This window comes from Neodiprion pinetum, chromosome 4 (genome assembly GCF_021155775.2).
Source record: "Neodiprion pinetum isolate iyNeoPine1 chromosome 4, iyNeoPine1.2, whole genome shotgun sequence".
Taxonomy (NCBI): domain Eukaryota; kingdom Metazoa; phylum Arthropoda; class Insecta; order Hymenoptera; family Diprionidae; genus Neodiprion; species Neodiprion pinetum.
In genome coordinates this window covers 39,168,345-39,191,733 of record NC_060235.2, presented here as the reverse complement: position 1 = coordinate 39,191,733, position 23,389 = coordinate 39,168,345, and the positions used below count along the sequence as shown (strand labels likewise).

At 36.2% G+C, this 23,389-nt stretch overlaps 1 protein-coding gene across 3 annotated transcripts; it reads right to left on the bottom strand.

Moving 5' to 3' along the window:
• Positions 1–9,922: 9,922 nt before the first annotated feature.
• On the bottom strand, positions 9,923–21,451 carry Drep4 (DNA fragmentation factor-related protein 4). 3 transcript variants are annotated; one of them, XR_006882725.2, is made up of 7 exons: positions 21,010–21,451; positions 20,818–20,919; positions 17,643–17,778; positions 15,364–15,575; positions 14,100–14,782; positions 13,112–13,331; positions 12,465–12,589 (listed from the first exon to the last, which is right to left on the bottom strand). XR_006882725.2 is itself a non-coding variant. In XM_046622006.2 (6 exons), the coding sequence occupies exons 1-6, from the start codon at positions 21,082–21,084 to the stop codon at positions 12,424–12,426; spliced, it is 1,374 nt and encodes a 457-aa protein (XP_046477962.1). In that variant the 5' UTR covers positions 21,085–21,451; the 3' UTR covers positions 9,923–12,423. The 3 variants fall into 3 exon arrangements, 1 of the variants encoding a protein (XP_046477962.1); XR_006882724.2 differs by having other exon boundaries at positions 12,520–12,589; positions 13,106–13,331; XM_046622006.2 differs by lacking the exon at positions 13,112–13,331 and having other exon boundaries at positions 9,923–12,589.
• Positions 21,452–23,389: the final 1,938 nt, after the last annotated feature.

Below are 23,389 nucleotides of genomic sequence, written 5' to 3'. Positions count from 1 at the left end.
CAATTTTGTTCAAATCTTTTTCTTTTTTTCTTAGATAACTTTGGTTTAAGCGCATACATACTTTGTAAGGGGCAAAGTGGTTTTTTTATTATTATTATTATTATTATTGGAAAAAAGGCACTCACCGCCTTTTTTAATTCTTCTCTTCGATTATTCATCGCAAACTTCGATATAGGTGTTTAGAAATTTACTTTTAGTAAGGAACCGTTAAGTTTTTCGGAAACTTTTCCTCCGATTTGATAAAACTTGTTGTCGAATACAATTGTTACGTCATGATGATGAGATATTCATTCCGAAGTTCGTATATATGATATAATTATATTCGGTTCGGTAGATTGACCGACAGTTTGGCCGTAAAAAGAAAAAATAAATAAATCGATCCTCATAGTCTTTGGATGATAAAAAAACTAAAATGATTCAAACGGAGTATTGCGGTTTAGCGAAGAGTATAATAACATCAGGTACCCATTGAATAAAATTAACAGCTACTAAATCAGATTAAAATATTGTTTTTGCAAAAAGTAGTGATTAATTTTTCGCAGTGTGTAGTAAATATGAATTCGCAAGAAGGAATTATGGACAATTTTTATATCGAAGTAAAATAATAGGTGTGATAATTATACCGTTAAGAAGAGAAAAGAGAATATTTATTTCCCTTTTTCAGTCGGTCAAAAATTTTCTTACCGCATAAACGGCAATGGGAAAAATAGTTATAATAGTATTAATATTAGAACCGAGAACCAAGTGGGACGGAGTTGAAGTTATGAATTTGAAAAGTTCCAAAAGTGCCCAATTTCGAATTATTTGGTAGCGAAACTTGAAGTAAAGAGATCAAAGTTTGAAGAAACAACAAAATTTCGAACGGTCGTAAAGCCGAAAGGTCAAATTTCGGAAATGCAAGATTCAGAAAACACAAGTTGCGATAAACCAACGTTCCGAAAAGTAAAGTTTCGGTAGAGAAAAATTCCGAGAAATAAAGCTTCTACGGAGTAAAATTCCGAAAATTAAAATATACTCGCAGAGCGTAGTTTACTCGACGAGCGGGTGCAAGAAATCAGAAAAACCGAAAATCAGAATGACCAGGATTACGAGCGTAAAAATATCGAAAACCTGAAAGAAAGAAAGTTCAAAGTGGTGAAATTTCACCAAACCAGAAATTGACAGAACTGAAAGTTTTCGATCATTCGGAATTTCAATGTTTCAAATTTTTTAATTTCGTCATTTTTGCACTTTCGGAACTTTGGTGCTTCGTCAAAGTTCCATATATCTTTACTGCAAGTTTCACCGTGAAAATTTTACAAATTCGGAATTTCAACCCCGCCCTAAAGATCCGTGTAAAACGTTGTGTGGTCGATGTAAGAAAACGGAGGCTAAAATATCGTAGGAGCCGGCTTTTCCCCCTTTATCTTGTTCTTGGGGAGCGAATAATAATTTGGATTTCGCGGACAGTTTGGCATCTGGGACTCTCGCGAGGCTTGAGAGCAACGGGTTGGATCTTGCCTGTGTGACCAATGGCTCGCACGCCATAAATTTTATAAAACCAAGCCCGCGGTGTCCGAGCTTGCAAGAGACGAAGAAGGGGGGGGGGGGGGGGGGTAAAAAAATGATGAAACGACACTCCTTATTAAAGGTACGCCTCGCGGGACGGCGAAGGCAATACGCTCATGGCAGCCGCCGGTATTACACAGATACGTCATTTTTAACGAGCTTGTCAGAGCTTTAAAAACATCGGGTGCGATTTTTCGGGTATCGTATTTTCGCTCTTTCATTCCTCGTCTCTCTTGATTCTCCATTTTTCCAACTCCTTTCACTTTCGTTAGTTGATATCGCTTTTTTTTTTTTCTTTTTTTTTGTTTTTCGGACGAGATGCAGACGGAGAAAAAATTTGATTCTGTATTCAGATATTCTCCTAATTACCAGTGAATCGGACATATACTGTTTTTCTGTTTTCAGAGAAACGAGGAAGTTGTTGTAATCAACCGAAAAGTGAAACGTTGAGTTTTCACTAGATCTCGACGTTTCGAGATCTGGAGAATCACCTCGGATCATTTTCGGATGGAATGTCTGCGTGCGATCAATTTTTTTTTTTTTCGACGATATCTCGAGAACGAGTTACCAGATTTCAATGACTTTCGTCTCAATCGTCGCGGCTTTTCCAAACTTAGAACTGATTAGATTTTTGCAATATTCCAAAAAATCGATTAAAAATAATGATATCTGGGGAATGGATGAATGGATTTGAATGAAAATTAGTTGCGTGAGTCTTTTTTGGTCACCGATCACGAACCTGAGGTCAGATTTACGAAATCCAAAATGATGATCCAGCATGGTGGGGAAAAAAAAAAACTAAAATCATTCCGTCTTTCGTAGAAATTGATAGGCGGAGGTTTTTTTGGCTTACCGATAACGAATCCAAGGTCAGACTTTCCAAAATTTGTAACGGTGGTTCCGTTACAGTGATTCAAAATAAAAAAAAAACCGTCATATTTTCATGTAACATGGTATCCGATGGCTTTAAAATCGTTAATCACGAATCTGAATTTGTAGTTCGAAACTCGAATTTGATTTTTTTTTGTCCCTCTCTATGAAATTGGAATCTGCAACATGAGAATGGGAAGTTCTAAGTCTAAAGCCACTCGCCTCTTTACGAGTGGATCGTTTTTTTGGAGAAGTACGAAAAATGCGACAACATAATTGCAGCCAACCAAGTGGGGTGAAAGTTCACGGCATAAAGCGCCGTCCTCGCCGTTTCGCCAATTTGCAAAAACGGTTTTCATCGATTCCAGACATTTTCAAGCTCGATTTTGCACCCATCTCAAGCATCCGAGACTCCCGGCGTATAACGAACGTTTCAACGAAATTACAGAAGCGGCGGAGAAAAAAAGAGAAGAACCTCTTTGACGTCTTGTATTCGCCCTTCCGAGTATCCGAGCCCCGCTTAATTCAATCTTAGACTTCATTCGCGAATGCGACAATGAAGACGATGAGGAAAAAGACGAAGGAGAGGACAAAGGAGAGAACGGAACGGCATTCCAATATTGCCATTCAAATCTTCGCAAGTCTCTCGACGCTTCACTCAGACTGATAAAAAAAAAACAAAGTTTCTACCTCGATACAGATAAAAAGAAAACCGGCTGCTTAATTCGATTTCGTTTCGCGATTTTGATCGTTGTCGATAAATTCTGATGAAATATATTATTCACTGGGAAATGTTACACGAACTGCAACCGATGACAACTGATTTCGCTTCGTCGGCTGTTTGAAATAATTTTCCTTTCGATAAATCAGCAATTTTTGGCATTTATCTGTTTATTTATTTATTTATTTATTTTTTTTTTTTTGTTTTCGTTCCTGTTGATCGAAGAATCGAATGACGTTCATAATTGAATCGAATAATTTCTGATATCGTAGATTCCAAAAAGAGATTCTTCGTGGACATTGATTAAAGAGTCTGAATTTTTACGTAACCAAGTAAATCTGAACTATACGTTAATCGTATTCCACGAAATCTGTGATGATAAATTTTATTCCCAGGTTTTATCGATCAAGGCGGAAATTGATTTAGTGCCGAATTATCTGTTACAAGGAATCGTTCCAACAGCTGGCGCTCACCGTCAGTTTCCGTAATAATAGCGCAATAGACGACGTATCACGGATGCACAAATAATGCATTATGCATATAAAATCGGTGGATGATGTGCCCGATGTATTTCCGGCACATGTATTCGCGAGGCGAGGAAGGATTCGGTTAAGGCGTAAGAAAATCGGTTACAAATAAATTTTCATTTCACACTTGAGTTATTTTTCACGCTCGAGTTGCCGATCGTCAGGCGCAGGATAACCACCCTTGCACACAAGGGGCGCAAATTGCCCGGCAATATGTTGCCAATTGCATAGGTGTAAGTTTGCAGCGTGTGTGTGATACAAAGCGAAGTATAATCCGAAGTCTGAAATCAATATGCGAGGAGGACAACGGGACTGTTATCGTCGAATACTTGGCTGATTCGAAATATGGATGAACAAGCTCGTTAATGATCGTTGAGAAGCATCTTGAAGGGGAAAAAATAGTCACTCGTAGCGACACGTTTGAAACGAGGAGGTGATTCAAGGCGCGATATCGTTAGTAAGACACAACGACAGTTTCTTTCCCCCTGCAATGTTTTATAGATTTTAGGGTGGTACTTAGTTTGGATCTTACCGATTTTTTAACGATAACCCATCCGGATTTGTGACGAATAAGTAAATAGAAATCTGATCGAAAGCACAGGCATCCGTTTCAACCCGGAAAAATCTCCTCGCAAAGTCTGTGAAGTTTGTCATTTAAATTGTGTCCACATTTTTACTCGACTTTTAGTACGCGTGTATTTTACCGCGGGACTGACTGTTTGCGAGTAATCTGTAAGTGTGAGAAATCAATCGGCACCGATGCTGACGTTTGATAAAAATATCAGCATCGTCGACGGAGGATTTCACGTCAATCGTTCACCGACGTCAAACTCGCAAAAGAGTCAAATTCTAATTGGGTACAGCCGACACGGAATGCTCGACGGACGATGCTGATATTTTGCATCGAATATTGGAATCAATGCTCGCTGGTTTCTCACGGTAGCAAATTTTTTTTCAAACAACCGACTCCGCGACGAAATATACGCCGAGACTGTGTTAAAAACGCGCGTATATTTTAAACGGCAGACTTCACAGCCCTTGCGCGAGGGCTGCCGCAGAGATCTCTGATTCGAAAGGGATCTTCGTTCGCTTATTTGGAAGCAATCCGAGTGGCGGCCGAGTCAAAATTCGAAAAGGTCGAAAACGAAAAGCACACCAAGGCTCAGACGTCGAGTAAAACTTGGAGAGGAGTGAAAATCGCCCCGCAGGTTGCGACTGCTCCGCGTTGACGAGAGTTCGCGGATTGAGAGGAATTGAAGCCACCCTCTACTCGGAGACCGAGTCTCACGTAGAAGCGTCTTCGACGTTGGTTGGCGTTCCTCCTCGAGGCGTGCTCTCTCGCTTCTTACCGCGGTTTGTCTTTGGAATTAAATCATCTGATTGCCATCGTACGTGAGTCAGGATCTTCGAACGGTGAGTTGGTTACGTTTATCCCTGTCTGTGTCCGTGTCTGTGTGTTTGAACGCAGATGCGGTACACTGGTTGCTCTGGCTGACAATGAGTTTAACTCGTCAAATCGAGTTGGCTCAAAGTTCTACCTTCAAGAGGCCATACGCGCGACTATCGGTGGAATTCTGTTTCTACTCGCGATCGCTACGCAATTATTACGATACTCTGCGACGATCGTTCTGCCCAGTTTTTTCTTATAGGCACGATACATTGAGAAAAATTTCATTTGTTACAGTAACTGGAAGATTCAGTAAAACTGGTATCGTTAAAAAATACTGTTCGAATAGTGTTGGAATTACGAAAAACGAGGTACGCGTAACCATTTTGCGCCGTCGTCGATCCTTTTTTGGTTATTGCAACGTGAAATCAGTTTCTGAGGTTTCACTCTACTTTTTTAGTTAAACAAGGCTTTAACGTCAATTTATCGTTGCACAAGCTTTAAACTTTCGCAACAGTTGCAAGAAAATATAGCAATAGTGATCGTAACGAGAAAGAATAGTAACGGATACTAGACTTTCCGGTAACAGCTATAAAACTAATTTTCATTTTCTACCTGGAACTATATTTTTCGATTGTGATAAAAAATGAAAACAGTTAAGGACCGAGCGGTAAACGAAACTGAAAATTTCTCTCGGTGTACATTTCTTCGCGAACATTCGCGTCAATGTTTAAAAGTAGAATCGCTGTACGCGTGAGAGAGAGAAAGAGAGAGGATTTATCCGTCTTCAATTCAAAGAAATGTCTGTTTGATTCAACGGATTTTCTTACTTACGATCAAGCGAAACTGTACTGTACTTATTTGCATTGACAAAACGTTGCTTACGCCATATTCCGCCGATTCGATAATGTTTTTGTTGCGGAGTTTGAAAATGCAGAGAATCTAAGTAGGTACACAAAGAATAAGTACATACAGAAATCCAAAATACGTGTAACAAAATCGCCTGAAAATTCTAAACTTTCCTTTATTTCCCACGGTTTATTCTAACCATATTCCGTATTATACCGGGACGATCTGTTGAAACTTGAAAATGAACCGCGCATGCGCGAGTTTTATCGGCTGTTCGCGCAGGCTGGCCAATCCGAGTTTTCAGCTGCCGAACTCTTTCTGCCGGCGATGCGGTTGATACGAATTTTCGAGGTTAGAATCTCAAATAATCGAGGCAGCGACTCGGAAAGGTTTCGGAAGCATTTTTTGTCGGGTCGGAAAGTTGATTCTTCGAAGAACGCTCGGAATTCAACGCTTACGCTCTTTGAAAATTCGAACGTAGAAATTTTGCGTAGGTTGGCCCGCCTGCGTCGCGGACAAAATTATCGCTGCGGGAAGATTTGGCCGACCAATGAGATTTAATAATTTGGCGCATGCGCGGTTCATTTTCAAGTTTTAAGAAATTGTCCCGGTATGTTTTTGCTGAAGAGGTGTATTCTTATACTTCTAATTTCTTCCTTTTTTATACAGTTATTACGGTTAAAAAGTTTTCCGTTCTATTTTATCGCGTCGCTCTTCTACGTTTTCGCCGCGAACGGTGAGATCAGAAATTTTTTGTGGATGAGGGTTGTACCTGTTCTCGTTCGTTAATAATACGTGTATCGTTGATCTCTCGCGATCAATATCCCAACGAGTAACTCCGTGCACCTCGTTGAGGCTTGATGTATGTCGTACGATTTCACGTTACAGCCTCTAGACACGCGTAATTTCTCAACGCGATCAAATGACAAAGAGAGAGAGCGCCAGAGAGAGAGAGAGAGAGAGGGAGAGAGAGGGAGGGTGGTTTCTTCGTTAAGAATATAATACATGAGCTCCAAATTTGGTTTTGAATCCTCTTTATAGGTGTATCTATGATATAAATATAGTTGACATGGCAAACTTGTCGACAAAATCAATTCCGCGTATAAATTATCTGATCCACATTAAAGGTGACTCGACTCACCAGGAATAGACTCGTAATCGATACCCGACAGCAGCAATCTTTGTACAGATTTTTCGTGATTCATTCGCCATTTTGATCACGCTACTTTGCACCAATTTTCTCAAAAATTTTAAACCGCGTCTGTTTGATAAACGAAATATATAAAAAGAAAAAAAGAAAAAAAAAAGAAAACATTGAATCAACCGTGGTTTTAGAAATCATAAACTCAATTCGATCGAGTTGAATACGGTTTAAAGATTCTCTTTTTGCCGTTGGAGATGAAAAGAAAAGGAATATGCACTGATTACACGTGAAAATAATTGCAAAATCGTAAATACAATTGTTCTAATCCTTCATTTTTTACTTATTTATTTATTTATTTTTTGTTAATTTGGAAATCGTATAGTTTGTTCGATTCTGTCGCATCAAGTTTAATTCCGTTTTTGAATACAGTAGATTACAATTTTAAAATTGTTAATAACCGGATGATAAATTTTGCTAACTCAAGTTGACGAGCTCCGAATTTTTTTTCCCAAAGTCAAATAAAAAATATGCCGCGCGTGTAAATAATTTCAATTTTCGTTCGGCACATTTTTTTGTTCCCCATTCAACCGGACATTCTCGATAAATACGAGTAGTAAAAAACTGAGTATTTCGTTAAACGATTGCACTTTATACTTAGGCTAACGATTTTATGATTTCCATTTTAGTCAAAATCCCCGGCACATTTCTCCTCGTGGCTTTAGATCTTTATACATATATACGTATACATACATACATATGTATATAAAGTTGAGCAACTCGGAGCCACGACAAAGCGTGCCGAGGATCTTTGAGGGTGCGTGTGGACCAGACATTACGTCGTTTAGGAACCGGGCTGCTTTTGGCAGGAATTAGGGGGAGGGCTTTAAAAATAAAAATCAAGAGATTCGGGAATAAAATAGAGGGCGTAAATCACCTCAAACGGAAGTCAGCCACCCGGTATCTGCGTGCGTTTTTTCTTTTTATTCCGTTTATTTTTTCACCACGTGCCGTGTAATAATGATAACAGTACTAACAACAATGACAAGATAATGCGAATTTAATTAACGCGGGAAATAATTTTGTTTCGCATCTTTACTTTCCTTGTCGACAAATTACGAAATACCTAGAACTATATTTTTCGATTGTGGTAAAAAATGAAAATAGTTAATAGGACTGAGCGGTAATCGGAATTAAAAATTTCTCTCGGTGTACTTTTGTCAATCCAATTGTTTCCGTTTCTTTGTATTCAGTTGCTTGTTTTTTTTTTTTTTTTTTGTGGTTTTTTCAGTCAAAACTATAACGGAAATAGAAAAATGAAGACGGTGATATTCCAGGCTGGTAAAATATTAGCCTGAATACGATTATCGATACGAAAGGCGGATAAGGTTATTCCGAGATGTTATATACGCCTGAAGAAGAAGTATAATCGTAATATGTCACGAGAATGATTAAATTGGCGAAAATAAACTTTCCCAGCTGCACGAAATGGCAAGAATTTTCATTTCACGATCGTTATCTTGACGTTTTCAGGCTTGTCGGCATGACTGGTAGACCGACTATATATCTATTAATATTGTACTCTCTATTACGTATTGTGGACGTATAAGCGGATGAGAATCACTCGGATGATTGATAATTGCAGGGGATTATGATTTACTGTAGGTCTGGATGATGCGCTAATTCGAGTCTGAATGCGGCCGAGATCTATGAAAGTAGATCCGTGATAAGACTTGCGAAATGTGTGTCATTCGGTTTATTGCCTTCGCCTCTCGAGCAGCTTGATTGGCTGTAAGAGTTTCGAACATTTTGTTAATTTTATCGCGAGATTGTCGTTCGTAATTGAGTATCATTGTCAAATTATTATACACGGGCTAAGAAGTTCGTATTAAAAAATACTGGATCTATGAATAAAAGTTCATGCAACGATGCGTTAATTTCAAATTGCCTCGATGTAATTTTTAAAAATCTGATAATATTCGGTAATTTTATTCAGAATACTGTTTTCTGTAAATTTATTGAAGACACTTTTTTTCGAATCATATCTGCATTGTTAAATGTTTAATTTTGCAACATTATTGCACCGATATTGATCGTGATCAACAAACGGCAGTGTTGAATTGACAGCTAAATAAAATAATAAAATCGAATCTGGGTATTCTAATAAAAGATAGTCCTTTTAATAGAATCGAACGAATCTACTTGCAGATTTTTTATCGAAATCATTTTCGAGTCATTTGTTTATAATTCCAGTATTCTTAATTTTTTTACTTCCGAAAAGAATTTCCGTAGTTTACGAATCTCCTTTAATGAAATTATTGAAAAGTGTAATCGACATTTGGCGAGCCAAATTTTAGTAAAACTCTTAACAACTTTTATAGCAAAATCGCTTTGAAATTATAATTTGATACCGTGACGTGAACTTCGATAAAAGATGAATAAATACCGTTTATCGCAAAATACCGTTTATCGCAGCTCGATTCTCTGCAAAGTATTCCACTGTCTCGTAAAGTATGAAATAATTTATTTTTTGCTCATTAATTTCTTCTCGAATGGATGCAGGATTAAATGTTCTGTAAATTTGAGTAACTCTGCGGCTTTTCGATATTCTAAAATTGTAGAAAAAAAATGTTGCATGTGCAAAGCTCGTTTAAAGTTTGGCAAATTAAGGAATTTTATAACTATCCATTAAAAAGTAGCCAATAATATACAGAATTTACTCCAACACCGTTTCGCGAATATTGTTGCTTTTTATTCATTCATTTATATTACCTTAGTTTTCTTTTCTCTTTTGGCCAATAACTTGAAACACCTTTATTTCTTATTCTTTATTTTCTTAAAAATCATGTATCCCTAATTATTTCTACAGTAATCGTAAAATTCGTTTGCCATTTCCAATCGCGTAATAAATTCGATTCGTGGTTTGTTCACTGTTGCTGCGCATTTTGTATATTTCCGTGTTTCGGACTATTCAGATTAGTTTTTTTTTTTTTTCTTTTTTTTTTTCTTTTGAATAAATTTAACTCGACAGTTTTCGAGGTCAGCGAGCGATGCGTGTTGCGATAAATATACACGGAAAGAATAAAAGAGCAAATGTTGCTCAAAATTGACGGAAGAAAGGGACACGTCAGGTTTTTTTTTGTAAAATGTATTTTGTAAAGTGCAGAATTTACTCTATAAAGAGTGAAAATCACCGCGTTTTTTTTAAATCTGTTCTCTTTTTCTCTTCACCGCGTACATCGCTTAAATAGGTAAAATTACAGACACGTAACTGCACGAGATGTTGACTGTTGTTGTTATTATTTATAAACTGCGTTAAATTGCTTTAATAACTTATTGCATTTTACATATACATACATAGGTCTAAGTTATACAATATCGGAACTTAATGATTTTTCAGTTAGAATTATAACGCCTTGATCTTTTTTCTTTTGTTTTCTTTTTTTTTCGCAATGTTATGTTTTGTACCTTTGAAGATATTTTTTCTTCCGCCTCTTTTCAAGTTCATCTGATACTATAATCTATAATCTATGTAACATGTATTTGCTGATGTAAATCTGTGTTGACTCCCTGTATAACCGGTATAATAAACATGTCATCATCATCATTATCGTTAACATTGTTATCGCGACAATTATTATCGTTTATATATCATTAATTTCTTAGTTGTCAACGTGTTAATATTATTTATAATTCAGTTACAGATATTATATAACAGTCTCTAAAGTCTTGCAAGAAATATTTTATCTTCAGTTGTCTTTTATATATATATATATAATACATCGCGTATAGATGTAAGAAATTTTACCGAGATCACGGATTCGTCGTTTTACTCACGCTCTATTAAAATTACAGCACTCGAGAGAAGTTCGACTTCAAAATACATCTTTTTTTCCTTCAAAGTCAGCTAATGGAATTCTATACTTTGGAATTTCGGATGAAAAATATGCACGTGCGATTTTTTTTCTTTCATCTTCTTCCTAACGCAGGAAAAGGAAGAATTCTTTGCCGAATTTATTACATCGATAAAATATCGCGATTTACGAACGCGGATCTTCGTTTCAGGAAGAAGATTACAGGCTTCTCCTTTTTCTACCAAACTGCGATTTTTATCCTCTGCAAGTGGATTCCAAGTAAATAAATGTGAATAAATTTCGAGGCAAATTTTTATACCGAGATGACTAACCGACGCGAAGGTGAAATTCCGGCTCTATTTCATCCGCTGGGTGCACGCAGTAAAACGTGTACATCACATAACGCGGCTTACGGTATTTATTATTATTTATTTTTTATAAGTACGTGACCATGCTTACGTAATAATTTCCAAATTTCCATAATGCGTTTGACTAAAATTATTTACATCGACATTAAAATCGGTATTTACAGATTATTAATTACTAAAAATTGACGATCTTCGGGCTCAGGTTTTATTGCTTGCGTCATTTAGGAAGAGATATTTTTAGAGGCGATTGTGACAATCGGATGTTAAATTAAAATTTTTACAGCTCTCTGTAATGTCACGTTGAACATTTTTACGAAACAAATGTGAACTTTCTATCCTAAAAACGGTGCCCGACTGAAACGTCGCTCAATAAACTTGTCAAATTAAAAATTAGACACTTTGGACGAAATTTGGAAATTATTAAATATTTATCATGCATATACGATTGTATATAAATAAATATATATTGCGTTATGCATATTGTTGTGGATTCTAATCGGTAGCTATGACGTTGAACATCGAAAATTCCATAACAGGTAACGCATTTTAGAAAATCACATGCACCGCGTAAATATATTTAATTGGATTTTAGAAAAAAAAATTCCCTAATTTCGTTCGTGGCTCCAGTTGAAAAGTTTTTTTTTCAAAAAAAAAGAAGATTTTGTTAAAGGACGAGTGTCACATTTCTTTGAATTTCTGAAGAAACACGTTACAGCACTTCGATTATTATTTCTTTCCTGACGTTTATATTCAACCCAAAGATCACGATCCATAAATGACGATTTATCAACCGTGAATCTTATTCTCCTAAATTAAAAGTTTGTATTAAATTATAACTATTTTATGAGATTGTAACGTAGTACTACGCGTAACGTAGAACGCTCGTCTTTTGACAAAGCCTTTCTTTTACCCTGAACAAACTTTTCAGGGGTGTAACATGGGTTGAAAATGGCAAATTATTTTTTTTCCCAAAACACCCTAATATATACATATATATATATACATACAACGTTGCAATTTGTTGCAACGGTTCGCGTTGAGAAGACAGGATTATGTAATCTGTAAACTTTATTTATACGCATCATTCAAGCCCGAGTTTTTATCGATCAAACTCTCCGACCTTCTTGCATATTATTAATACTCTCGACGCCTCATCGCTCATTGAACTCTGTGGGCTCCCTTATCGTGACAAACTATGTGCACCAGTCGTAGATTTTTCACCGTGAATATATTCTCGTAGAGGTGAACTAGATCCTCACGACTTATCGCCTTCTCCTCAGACGCTCGCAACAGGTTTGGTATCAGAGTTCGCGATCTCTCGATCCTGAAAGTACAGAAAAAAAAGTATTTCGTTACGTTCTTATTTTGTCATTTGTAAAAAAAAAAAAAAAAAAACGTTACTTATTTCTGTAATTCGAAAGTAAAAAATCCGGATCAAACAAGTTTCATCGCTTGAATATTAATTACCATGCATATAATTTTACAATCTTTCATTGTTTTTAACATGCATGCATGCATGTTTTTTTTTTTTTTTTTTTTTTTTTTACAACACGAATTTACTTCCAAGCTAATTGTGTAAAATTACAGATTGCGACACGTTTCTTTTTCATTGACTGCTACTAAACTGTACAAATACACGACACGTCGCAGAAGATGTATGTATATAATTTTTTTTTTTTTATATGCATATATATTTTTGCCGAGTAATCCTCGGTCATGAGCCGGCTGTATATATATAGATTACAAACTCTAGCCATGACCCAGACGCCTTGACGGCTGTCCATTTTTTTTTTTTCATTCAATCATTGTTTTTTTTTATTTATTTTTTTTCTCAATTCACTTTCACCAATTTCATTGTCCGTCAAGGATCATCCCGCAGCCACGTCGGTAGATAGTTATTATGGACCAAGAAGAAGACGTCGTTAGGATTGCCAAACCCTGCAGGCGCGAGGATGATGATTTGCCCGAAACAGTGACGGATCGTTAAATTCACAATGCGTAAAAGGAAGGCTGGCTGATTGTAGGTAAGAAGAGCCATGACCTCGTGATTTGACTAGCGTCTAACTCTATGAAATAAAAATCATGCAATAAGGTCCAAGGAAACGTTGACGCAAATTCGTTGATTTAAGAGATTTTTACTTTTCGCTTTATTGTTAAAGTATAATGATTTTACTTCAGGTGCAAAACTTGTTGTCAAAAATCTCATTTTTCAATTCCCTAAAGGAATTTGTTTCAGTGATATCATCATTTTTAATAGTCGGAGGGAAAAATTTTTTCTGACACTTATTTCTGTGTCAGCTGTACAATATTCATAGTAATTTTTCATTTCTTCCCCGAAACGTTATCGTATTACGTCGCTTTTCAAAATACCTTCTCGGAAATGAAAAACTTATTTTGCACACTGTTAATTGACGAGTTGTTAATAGTTTTAAAAAACAAAAAAAATTTCTAGACTTGTATCAATTACGTAGGGTTTATTGCAGGAAATGTCACAAAATCGTTAAAGTATCAGAATTACATTACATTATCGGAAAAAAGAATTAAATTCACCTCTAAAATTGTCTACGAGAAAAAAAAGAGAAAAAATACCTGCTATCGTGATCGAGGATAGAAAATTTACGAAAATTTTTTCATCCGAACATCCATTTTTAATCCTATGACTAAAAGAAAAGAAACTAGGCAAAAAAAAATCGGTAAGTAACGTTGAAGAAAAAAAACTGTTGAATCTTGAAACGTGACTATTCGGAAGTTAAACGATGAACAATGAAACGCCAAGTCTATTACTCGGAATGCTTATGAATATTAAAAAAAATAAAAATCAAGCAACAGCGTACCTGTGGTCGAAATTCCACGTCGAAAAGAGAACCAGTTCCTCGTATGATCGGTAAGGATTGATGGAGTGCCTATCGGCGTAAGCACATCGATCGGCGCTCCAGACGCCGTCGCATCTGAATTCACCGTCAGAATTACAGAGCGCGAATCGCGGCACCGTTTCGTCGTTTTTGCCGATTTCGTAGGGACATAAATCGGCAGATTTATCGTTAGCGGTTGTTTTTTTAACGGGAGATATTCGTCTGGCGTCCGTTTCGTCGCTATCGTTTTCCTCGGGGAAAAATTCCGCGAGAAATCGGTTGCTGTTCCACGGCGACCAGAAACCTGCAGAGACAGCGCCGATTTTGCACGGACAGTGAAAATGGTGGCACGAAAATACCGAGGCGCTGAAATCCGCCTCGTCCGAACTCAAATTCGCAGGTTTTTCTGCTTCTTCTTCTTCTTTTTCGCCGATCGATCGGCCGATCTCCAACCGATTTTTCGCCCCTCTTGCGTAACTTCGGTCAAAGTAAAAACCGAAACAGTGATCCTCCTTCAGTTGGAGCTTGAAATACGTCATCACGTGCAACAGACGACGCCTTGCCGATTCGTTCTTCGAATATACGTCCGAAGTCTTTATTTGATCGATCGTTTTGTACAGGTAACACCGGATCCTGTCCTGGCATCTGCGGTGCATGTAGGCCTCCTGGAAATACCAGATTACACTTTAATTTGATAATTTTTTCACGAAAAAATTTCTCGCTTTTTCTATCGGCCATTTTTATTACCAATAAAGAGTTTCAATTTTTTCTCATCATCATTACCGATTTACGAACATTCTCGCGATTCATTGCATGTATTTTCAAACTAAAATAAAACAGTAAATCTATCTTTGCCTAAAATGGAATTTAGCCAGATTAGCATGAAAGCTTATGGCAATTATCCCGATTTATTTATTTATTCAATTTTCCTCCTTGAAACCGAAGCGAATTAATAATTTTTCGAATTTCAGATTTTATTCAATATTATAGGTAAATTTAACCTAATTTAAGATACGATTTATCCAAATATATAATACAGCTATTATGCGAAAATGGTCATGACGTAATTTGAAATTACTGCATTAGAGCAATTTCATCGTGCAGGTGGAATCGGTTGAAAAATCGGTATCTATGAAATAATAAGAAAAAAAGTAAAATAAATTGTAAAAGTAAAGACCATGGACTTTACTTGTGAATGGTTTTTTTTTTATAATTATTATTGTTTATCCTCGATCAATATTCTTACTTTAGTTGTGGCCGTCGTCTCCAAATTCTTAAACCAGTCGGGATGATCCTCCCTCGAACTGAGTCTAGTCTTTTCGTCGTTCTTGTTCAGAGCCTTGTTCAAAACTGCGATCTTCGACTTTAGATTCTCGGTGAGAAATCTCGATATCGCATCGCCGGTCGTTATGAACTCGAGATTGACTTGACGCAGCGTGTTGTATAATATGTCAGCATCTGTGAAGCGAGTATAAATGATTATATTTGTAACATTTTGGTCCGAAAAAATTATCGGCTGCGAAGTAATTGCAGAAATTCAAACTCCTTGTTTTAACTTTGGTGAAATTCTTATTCAATCTCTCGCGGATAGAATTTGAAAAAAGTTGTCAACGGATCAATATCCGATGAATTGGTGTTCCGAAACAATAAATTATTGTTCGTCTTTCAGGACGGTAAAAAGAATGAAATTTTAAAAAATTTCTCAAAACTTGCGTTTTGTTTTCAGCTTTTGGACTTTTGGACATTTTTACGAACTTTTTGAATTAACTATATATTTTTGTAGACCATCGGATCTTGAATTGACACGGATAAACATTAATTTCGCCAGCTGTGACCGCACATTCGGTTGATTCAACGAATTTTTTCTCTCAGTGCCGAAATGTGCACATACCTAGCAAAATTAAGATGTTTCGGCAGTTTCGACGTTTTCAAGTGTTCCACGGGATGATGCATGACATTTTAATAAGACTGAAGTGTTTGATATTCCGAGCATTTGTATAATGATGAGTCGTGGAGTTGATTAAAGAAACGACATGCGAATCTGCTGTAAATCTTTTTAACACTACTTACTTGTTTGAAAAAATTCATGTATACGTCACCCTATACATACAAAGAACCCGTAAATTAATTAAAGTCTTCTCAAACCTTGTGGCTTTGGATAAATAAACATCAAACGCAAAAAGCAACAACAAACACGTTTCAAAAATTACGATGTGGAAAATTTCAACGTCATCGTGAATCCGCAACGAAAAATTACGAATGTTCACCATTTTGTTTGTAAGAATTTATTTGCCGACAGTCTTTGCTACTTCTTATGAATTTCAAAGAAGTCGTAACGCGCGTACAAACAATTATTCAATAAGTTTCGAAAATCATCTCTAACGAATTTTTTTTAAATACTTCGATATTGCCAAGAGCAGAATTGTGGAGTAAAATTTTTTTTTAAATTTACAACAATCAAAAAATCGCTGTTCAAGAAGTTCCGAATTCTCCTGTTGATTGAACAAAAATCTACGACGATTCTCAGAAATTCCTCAGTGAAAAAAGTGCGAATGAAACGGTTGAGAAAAAGTTAAAAAATTAAATAACAACAAAGTTCCTTCGCGATTGCTAAAAATCAATCGGTTTCATTCGGCGATGTCTTTTTTATTTCAACTCTCATTAGCATCCAATGGGATCGTATAATATATTTCAATTGGGCATATATATACATATGTGTATATATATTTTATTTGTATAAATATGCCGGACGCGAAAATTAAGTCCAACGCATTTTAATAAATTATAGTGACTTTGCCGAATCGCGATTGCAAACGTTCTGCGACTCATCGTGTCCTGTGAACCTTATCCTAAATGCGGGTGTTTATTTAATTAATTACCAGCGAAAAATGCAAATCCCCAAATACATATGATTATGGTGAAAGAGAATTGCATCAAATTTTGCAACGCGTCATTGTTATTCGCACTTTTTATAAACCGTAAGCAAGCGTACTTTGAATATTCATTAAATTACAACATTTTTAAGCTATGGCGGTGATTTTACGAAACGTACCTGCTTAAAAAAATGGGTATCAGAATCACGAAGAAAAGCTCAGAAATCGCTGCTTAGTTTCAAATCGCTTCGGAATTTTTCCAAATCTTGTCAAAATTCGTTCAATTTCACTCTAATAGAAACACTGTTTTATACTAATTCTGAAAAATGACAAAGTACAATTCGCGGCGTCTTATTGACAATCATTATAAATGGTAAAGGGATTTTGCAGGATTTGGCATATCAAATAATCCGCAACCAGAAAAAGCTTATCTCGTATATTATCTCATCATATCGTCACGAATCTTTGCTCGCGTTCGTTACTTGCATGCAAAAGAATTTCGAGACGTTCTCGCGGTTTCCCCGTGACGGATTTAACTTGCAATATCCGCAGTCCGCGGAAGTTAGATTTCGCCTGCGATTGCTAACTGGGTAAAAATTGTTAAACCAAAAGTGAAATCGGGAAAAGAAATGAAAAAAAGATTTTTCCTCACCTGACAAAAACTTCTCCCCATGTCGCCGCAGTATCAAGGTAGTCTGCGGTTCTACCAATTGAAAATATTCGTCGTCGATTACCGATCCGTCGACGAGACAAATCGTCACTCTATCCCGCTCATCGGGGTTTAAAATCTGTGAATTCGAATCAGGTAAAAATTAGAACGAGGAAAAATCAGTTGAATTATTTATTTCTTTTTTTTTTCTCTTAATTTACAACGTTTTTAAAACGGACTAAAAAGTATTAAATTATTTCTCCTAGCTCCATACAGATTTATAACACCGTGCAGATTTGTATCGAAAAATATGAGGTGCGTAAATAAATAATTCATGCGTGATTAGTTCGGTAACAATTTTATCGGGCCGCATATGATGTGAAACGTTTTCGTTTTAAATCTCTGTGAGGTTGGGTGAAAATATTTTATACTTTTCAGACCGTTTTAGAAACGTTGTAAATTTGGAATAAAAAAAAAAAAAAAAAAAATTGTTCAAATAATTGTTTTCTGCTTTTTAATATTCTGTGTGTAGAATATTCGAGATCTAATCTCAGTCGAAGCTGATCGAATTATTTTTTTCTCATTATTTCAAATCAACGAATAATATTGCATTGGCATCAAGTTCTGAGCTATGTTTAAAGTTTTAAGTCTTTAACTCGTCGTTAAACTCAAACTCGATGATCATTTGCATGATATAACGTATGATACATATACCACTTAGAAGTCAGAAGAATCGATAGAATAAATTATTGTCTGATAATATAATTCGTTGATTTTACGAGACGGTCAATGTCTGACTTAATTTTCAATCTCCTTATTTTCGTTTCCTGTTATATTTTTTTTTTTTTTTTTTGTCAATTTCTATCCGGTATTTCTTTCCGGTATAAACATTGGACGAGTAACAAAAAAAAAAAAAAAAAAATCGGAACATAACAAATCATAACTGGCTGATAAATAAGAGGAATTATAATGAATTAGAAACGCGGATGTAAAAACAAACCGAAGTGATCGGACAGGTTGTTTAATCAGCGATGTTGATCGGTTGCGAAAAAACAAACTTAAAACAAAACACAAAATTTATTGATTACAGAAAAAAAAGCCTGATGAAACTCGAAAATAAATAAATAAATCTTGTTTATCGTTTTGATACTGAAATGAAAATTATGTCTTTTACAAGCAAATATATGTTTGCTTGTTCTTCCTTGTTTTCTTCATTCTATAATTAGATATTTGTTTGTTTGGATCGAATAAGACTGACTTGCTCCTGATAAATTTTCTAGAGGATCGAGGCAAGTCTAATGGCGTTTCGAAAAATTTATGGCTTTGTGAATCAACAAAATTGACTAATGAATTCGAATAAGATTATCTTAATCAGGGTAATTTTTACGTTCTACATTATATGAGTAAATTTAACTCGTATTAAAAAAATCTTTCGGTAGGTGATTACAGGTTTTTAATTGTCTGAATAATCCTTGAACGATATTTACTTGTTCTCAGTGAGAATAAAAAGAAATAAATAAATAAATATTTACAATTTTTCAATTCAATCGCGTTTTATTCGAATCAAGCAAATCCATACTGGTTGAATTTCACGAAAGAAAAGTTTCAGTTTTACGTGTAGATGCACATGCATAAAGTGTATTACACGTATTTAAAAAATAATTGAATCGTGTTTTTTACCTCCCTTTAAAAACGATAATTGGAAAAAAAAGTAAGCAAAAAAAAGTGATCGAATAAAACTTCCCCATCACCTATTTATTCATAAAATATATATATATTTAAATGTATGTTATCGAACGTAGCAACCATTCAAATCTCGTAAAAAAGAAAAAATCGAATCTTTCCCTCAGTGTGAAAATTGTCCTTTGAGGAAAATCTTTGAAAGTCAAGGGCAGAAACGAAAAACCAGGATCAACGCTTGGTGGGGCAGAAAGGGGCTGGTGACCCAGTTTCGGGGGAAACGTTGAAATCGAATTTGCAGAGGTTCGTTAGGCGGACGGAGATGATTCGTCGATGTAATCGACCTTGACCGAGACTCGCGCAACCGGAAGCGGATGTTCCTAGTTCCACGTGCAGCTACATTGACGGGGTTGGAAAAATCAGAGCATCGACGCTGGGGGCTTGGACCACTCGATAAAGCCGGCAACTGCAAATCCGGCCGGGCTTATGCACTTGCAATTGCGGTTGCATCAGGCGTCACCCGAATGCGGGGGAGGAAACTGGGACGTGATCGCGTAATCTCTAGTCTCTCAATATTCATCTTATGCTGATGAGAATTTGTGTGCGGAGGGGGGAAAAAAACGTGTTTACAAAGAAATATCGACACTCGGAAGAGTGATCCTTTATGGAAACTGCACTGAGAGAATTTTCATTTGTTACAGTAACGAGAAAAATTCAGTAAAACGGGTATCGTTGAAAAAACTGTTTGAATATTGTTGGGATTACGAAAAACGAGGTACGCGTAAACATTTTGCGCTATCGTCGATCCTTTTTTGGTAATCGCAACGCAAAATCAGTTTCTGAGGTTTCACTCTACTTTTTTAGTTGAACAAGGCTTTAACTTCAATTTATCGTTGCACGAGCGTTAAATTTTCGCAACAGTTGCAAGAAAATATAGCAACAGTGATCGTAATGAGAAAGAACAGTAACGGATACTAGACTTTTCGGTAACAGTAAACTAATTTTCATTTTCTACCTGGAACTATATTTTCCGATCGTGGTAAAAAATGAAAATAGTTAAGGACCGAGCGGTAACCGGAACTACAAATTTCTCTCAGTGTGATATGAGTATCAAGTATTTCTTAATTTAAGGTAACATATGTATGTATAAAACGTACGCAGTAACTCGGGATTACAGTTCTGTAACTTGTTTGTTTTCATACCTTAAGTTGGGACTCAGAATATTTTGAATTCGGTTTCAATTGAATGAAGCAAAATTCCAGAAATGCTTCATTTTTTCTTGTTTTTTTTTTTTTTTTTTTTTTTTAGTAAGACAAACCGTTAACCCAGAAATTCCGACGAGTTTTGACTAAAAACAAAAACTTGCATTCGGAACTCGACCCGAACACTTGTAACCGATCAGATTTAACGATCATCCGGTAATTTCCCGGCTCGATTAAGTTGGCGTTAAGTGTTTAGCACGGATCAACGATACGACAAATCATAAAATACAACTCACATTAAACTTTGCGCAGGCCTTGCTTTTAAGCTCCTGAAAATCCTTGCAAGCGACCCCGAATCTCCGAGTGCGATCGGCATTTGTCACTCGGTATCCCTTGATCTGAAAAAAAGGTTGAAAGAACAATACCAGTCAGTAATGAAAATCACAAATGCAGTGATGTAAATTTTTTTCGCGACCGTTTTAAATCACCTCTTTCTCATCGTTAACCGGCCGAGAGTCTTCGCCTTTCATTATGCGACGGAGCCGATCAACGATGACGGACATGTTCTTTCCCGCAGCGTTCCGATCGAGAAAGTAGCGAAGAACGGGAAGAAACGGGGAAAAACCGAGCCGCTCGGTAAGTTAGGAAACTGCTTACCGACGCCGAGTCTACGAACGACGCGTGGCCCGATACGCACTACGAACAGCTGTTCGCTTCCTGCGAGACGCGTCCCAACCAAACCTGACTCTTGTTAATCGCTCCGCGGATCGTTCGTACCGAGTATTTTTCACATCGGAAATTTGAAACGATCTTCGGAACGCGACGAACGGAACCGGATGCCGAATTTAAGAGGGGCTTCGACTAGTTCATGATCCGACGGATCCGCCGACGAGCGACGGACGCCGCGACGCCAGGAGAGCCCAGGAGAGACTGGAGAGGAATCGTCGATCCTCTTTTATCTCTGCGCAGTCGCGTTGCGCGACTGCGTTTTTCCCTGCTAGCCTGCAAAACTCGCACAGCGCGCAAAAGTCGCTCGAACGCGTCGCGATTTTCGAACGAATACTGGTGCTTTTTATGCGGTTCATATTATTGGCATATTGGGGACAAAAAAAAAAAAATTCCTCTCTATCTTATTGTTAATTACTATTAATAACGAATAATGCGGCTGGACGTACGCTGAGAAAAATTTCATTTGTTACAGTAACTAGAAAAATTCAGTAAAACAGGTATCCTTGAAAAAAAAAAAAACTGTTTGAATATTGTTGGAATTGCGAAAAATGAGGTACGCGTAAACATTTTGCGCTACCGTCGATCCTTTTTTGCTTATCGCAGCGCAAAATCAGCTTCTGAGAGGTTTACTCTACTTTTTTAGCCAAACAAGGCTTTAACGGCAATTTATTCTTGCACGAGAATTAAACTTTCGCAACAGTTGCAAAAAAATACAGCAACAGTGGTAGTAATGAGAAAGAATAGTTACGGATACTAGACTTTCTGGTAACAGCTGGAAAACTAATTTTCACTTTGTACTTAAGACTTTATTTTTCGATTGTGGTAAAAAATAAAAATATTTAAGGACCGAGCGGTAACCGGAACTAAAAATTTCTCTCAGTGTAGGTCGGGTTCGATGTAATTCAAAATAAGTTTATAAAAAGAAAAGATCTTTTGTCGTACAGAGGAAAATTTGAAGACACCTAATTTCAATTATAACAAAGTCGGAAAAATCACGTTATTTTATTATTAACATTTCTTACCGTTTGATAATAATTGTAGCTCATTTTATTTATATATGAGATTCCTGACCTCACCAGTTATTGTTTAAAAACATTCGATATTCAAAATCGTTACAATTTGATTCAATATTCTAACTTTATTTAAATTCGCTTAGATGGGAGTTCTTAAATACTCGTTTTACCGCATCTTTATTTAAATATTTGTTTGTTTTTTTTGGACTCCCATTTCGTTCGAATCGACGAAATGGTAACATCAGAAAGTTTAATTATAAATATTGATGAATTAGTTTTGAACCGGTAATATGACAAGTTCGTCGAATTATTTAAAGGTCATTCCAAGTATATCGATTATTGTTACATATACGATAAAACTTTGCAGTTCAGATAAATAATCAGTGTAACGCGTTCGATTAATATTATGTAAATCAAATAAATGATCAAATATTTGAATTAATCATTTTACAATGAAAACAAACAGAATTCAATCGAGTGCAATAAGTCTAGCCTGAAAAATTTCACCATGTGAATTGCGCTGATTGTGAGTTTGATTTGTTCAATGTCCTCGGTATAAAATATAATTAAACTTGATTCTAAAATTCTACCGTCAAATGTAATAGTTAGTCTTTTACTGTAGAATTCGATTTCACGAAAAATAAGAAAAAGAAAAACCCGCATTTACTAATTTGCCTTAATCTAATACGACAGTTTAAGGGGGGAGCCTGCTTTAGAGGCTTTAAAAAATCGGTTTTTTCGAGGATTTTTTTGGGAAGGAAAGAAATATCCGATTGAAACGAAACTTTCAGGGTTTATTGTCATGTATTTCAACAGTCTTCTCGAATTTTTTCATTAGGATACATGTCATATTATGCCTGGTACAAGCATTTCACCGAGGCGTCTCGAGTGTGCATTCGTCGTGCGGCGGGAAAGGTGCAGGTCGCAATTTCCGTCTGAAACAAAGAACCCAAAAAAATTTTTACGTCTCAATAGTATAGCTTCTAGTTAAATCAAGAAAATTCAACAAAAAGTGAAAAATTCAACAATTTTTCGCAAATTAAAAAAAAAAATTCACTTTAGATTGTTTAAAAAGTGGGTTAATCTTGACTTTCTTAAGGTTTTTTAGGTTCAACTAGAAGAGAAT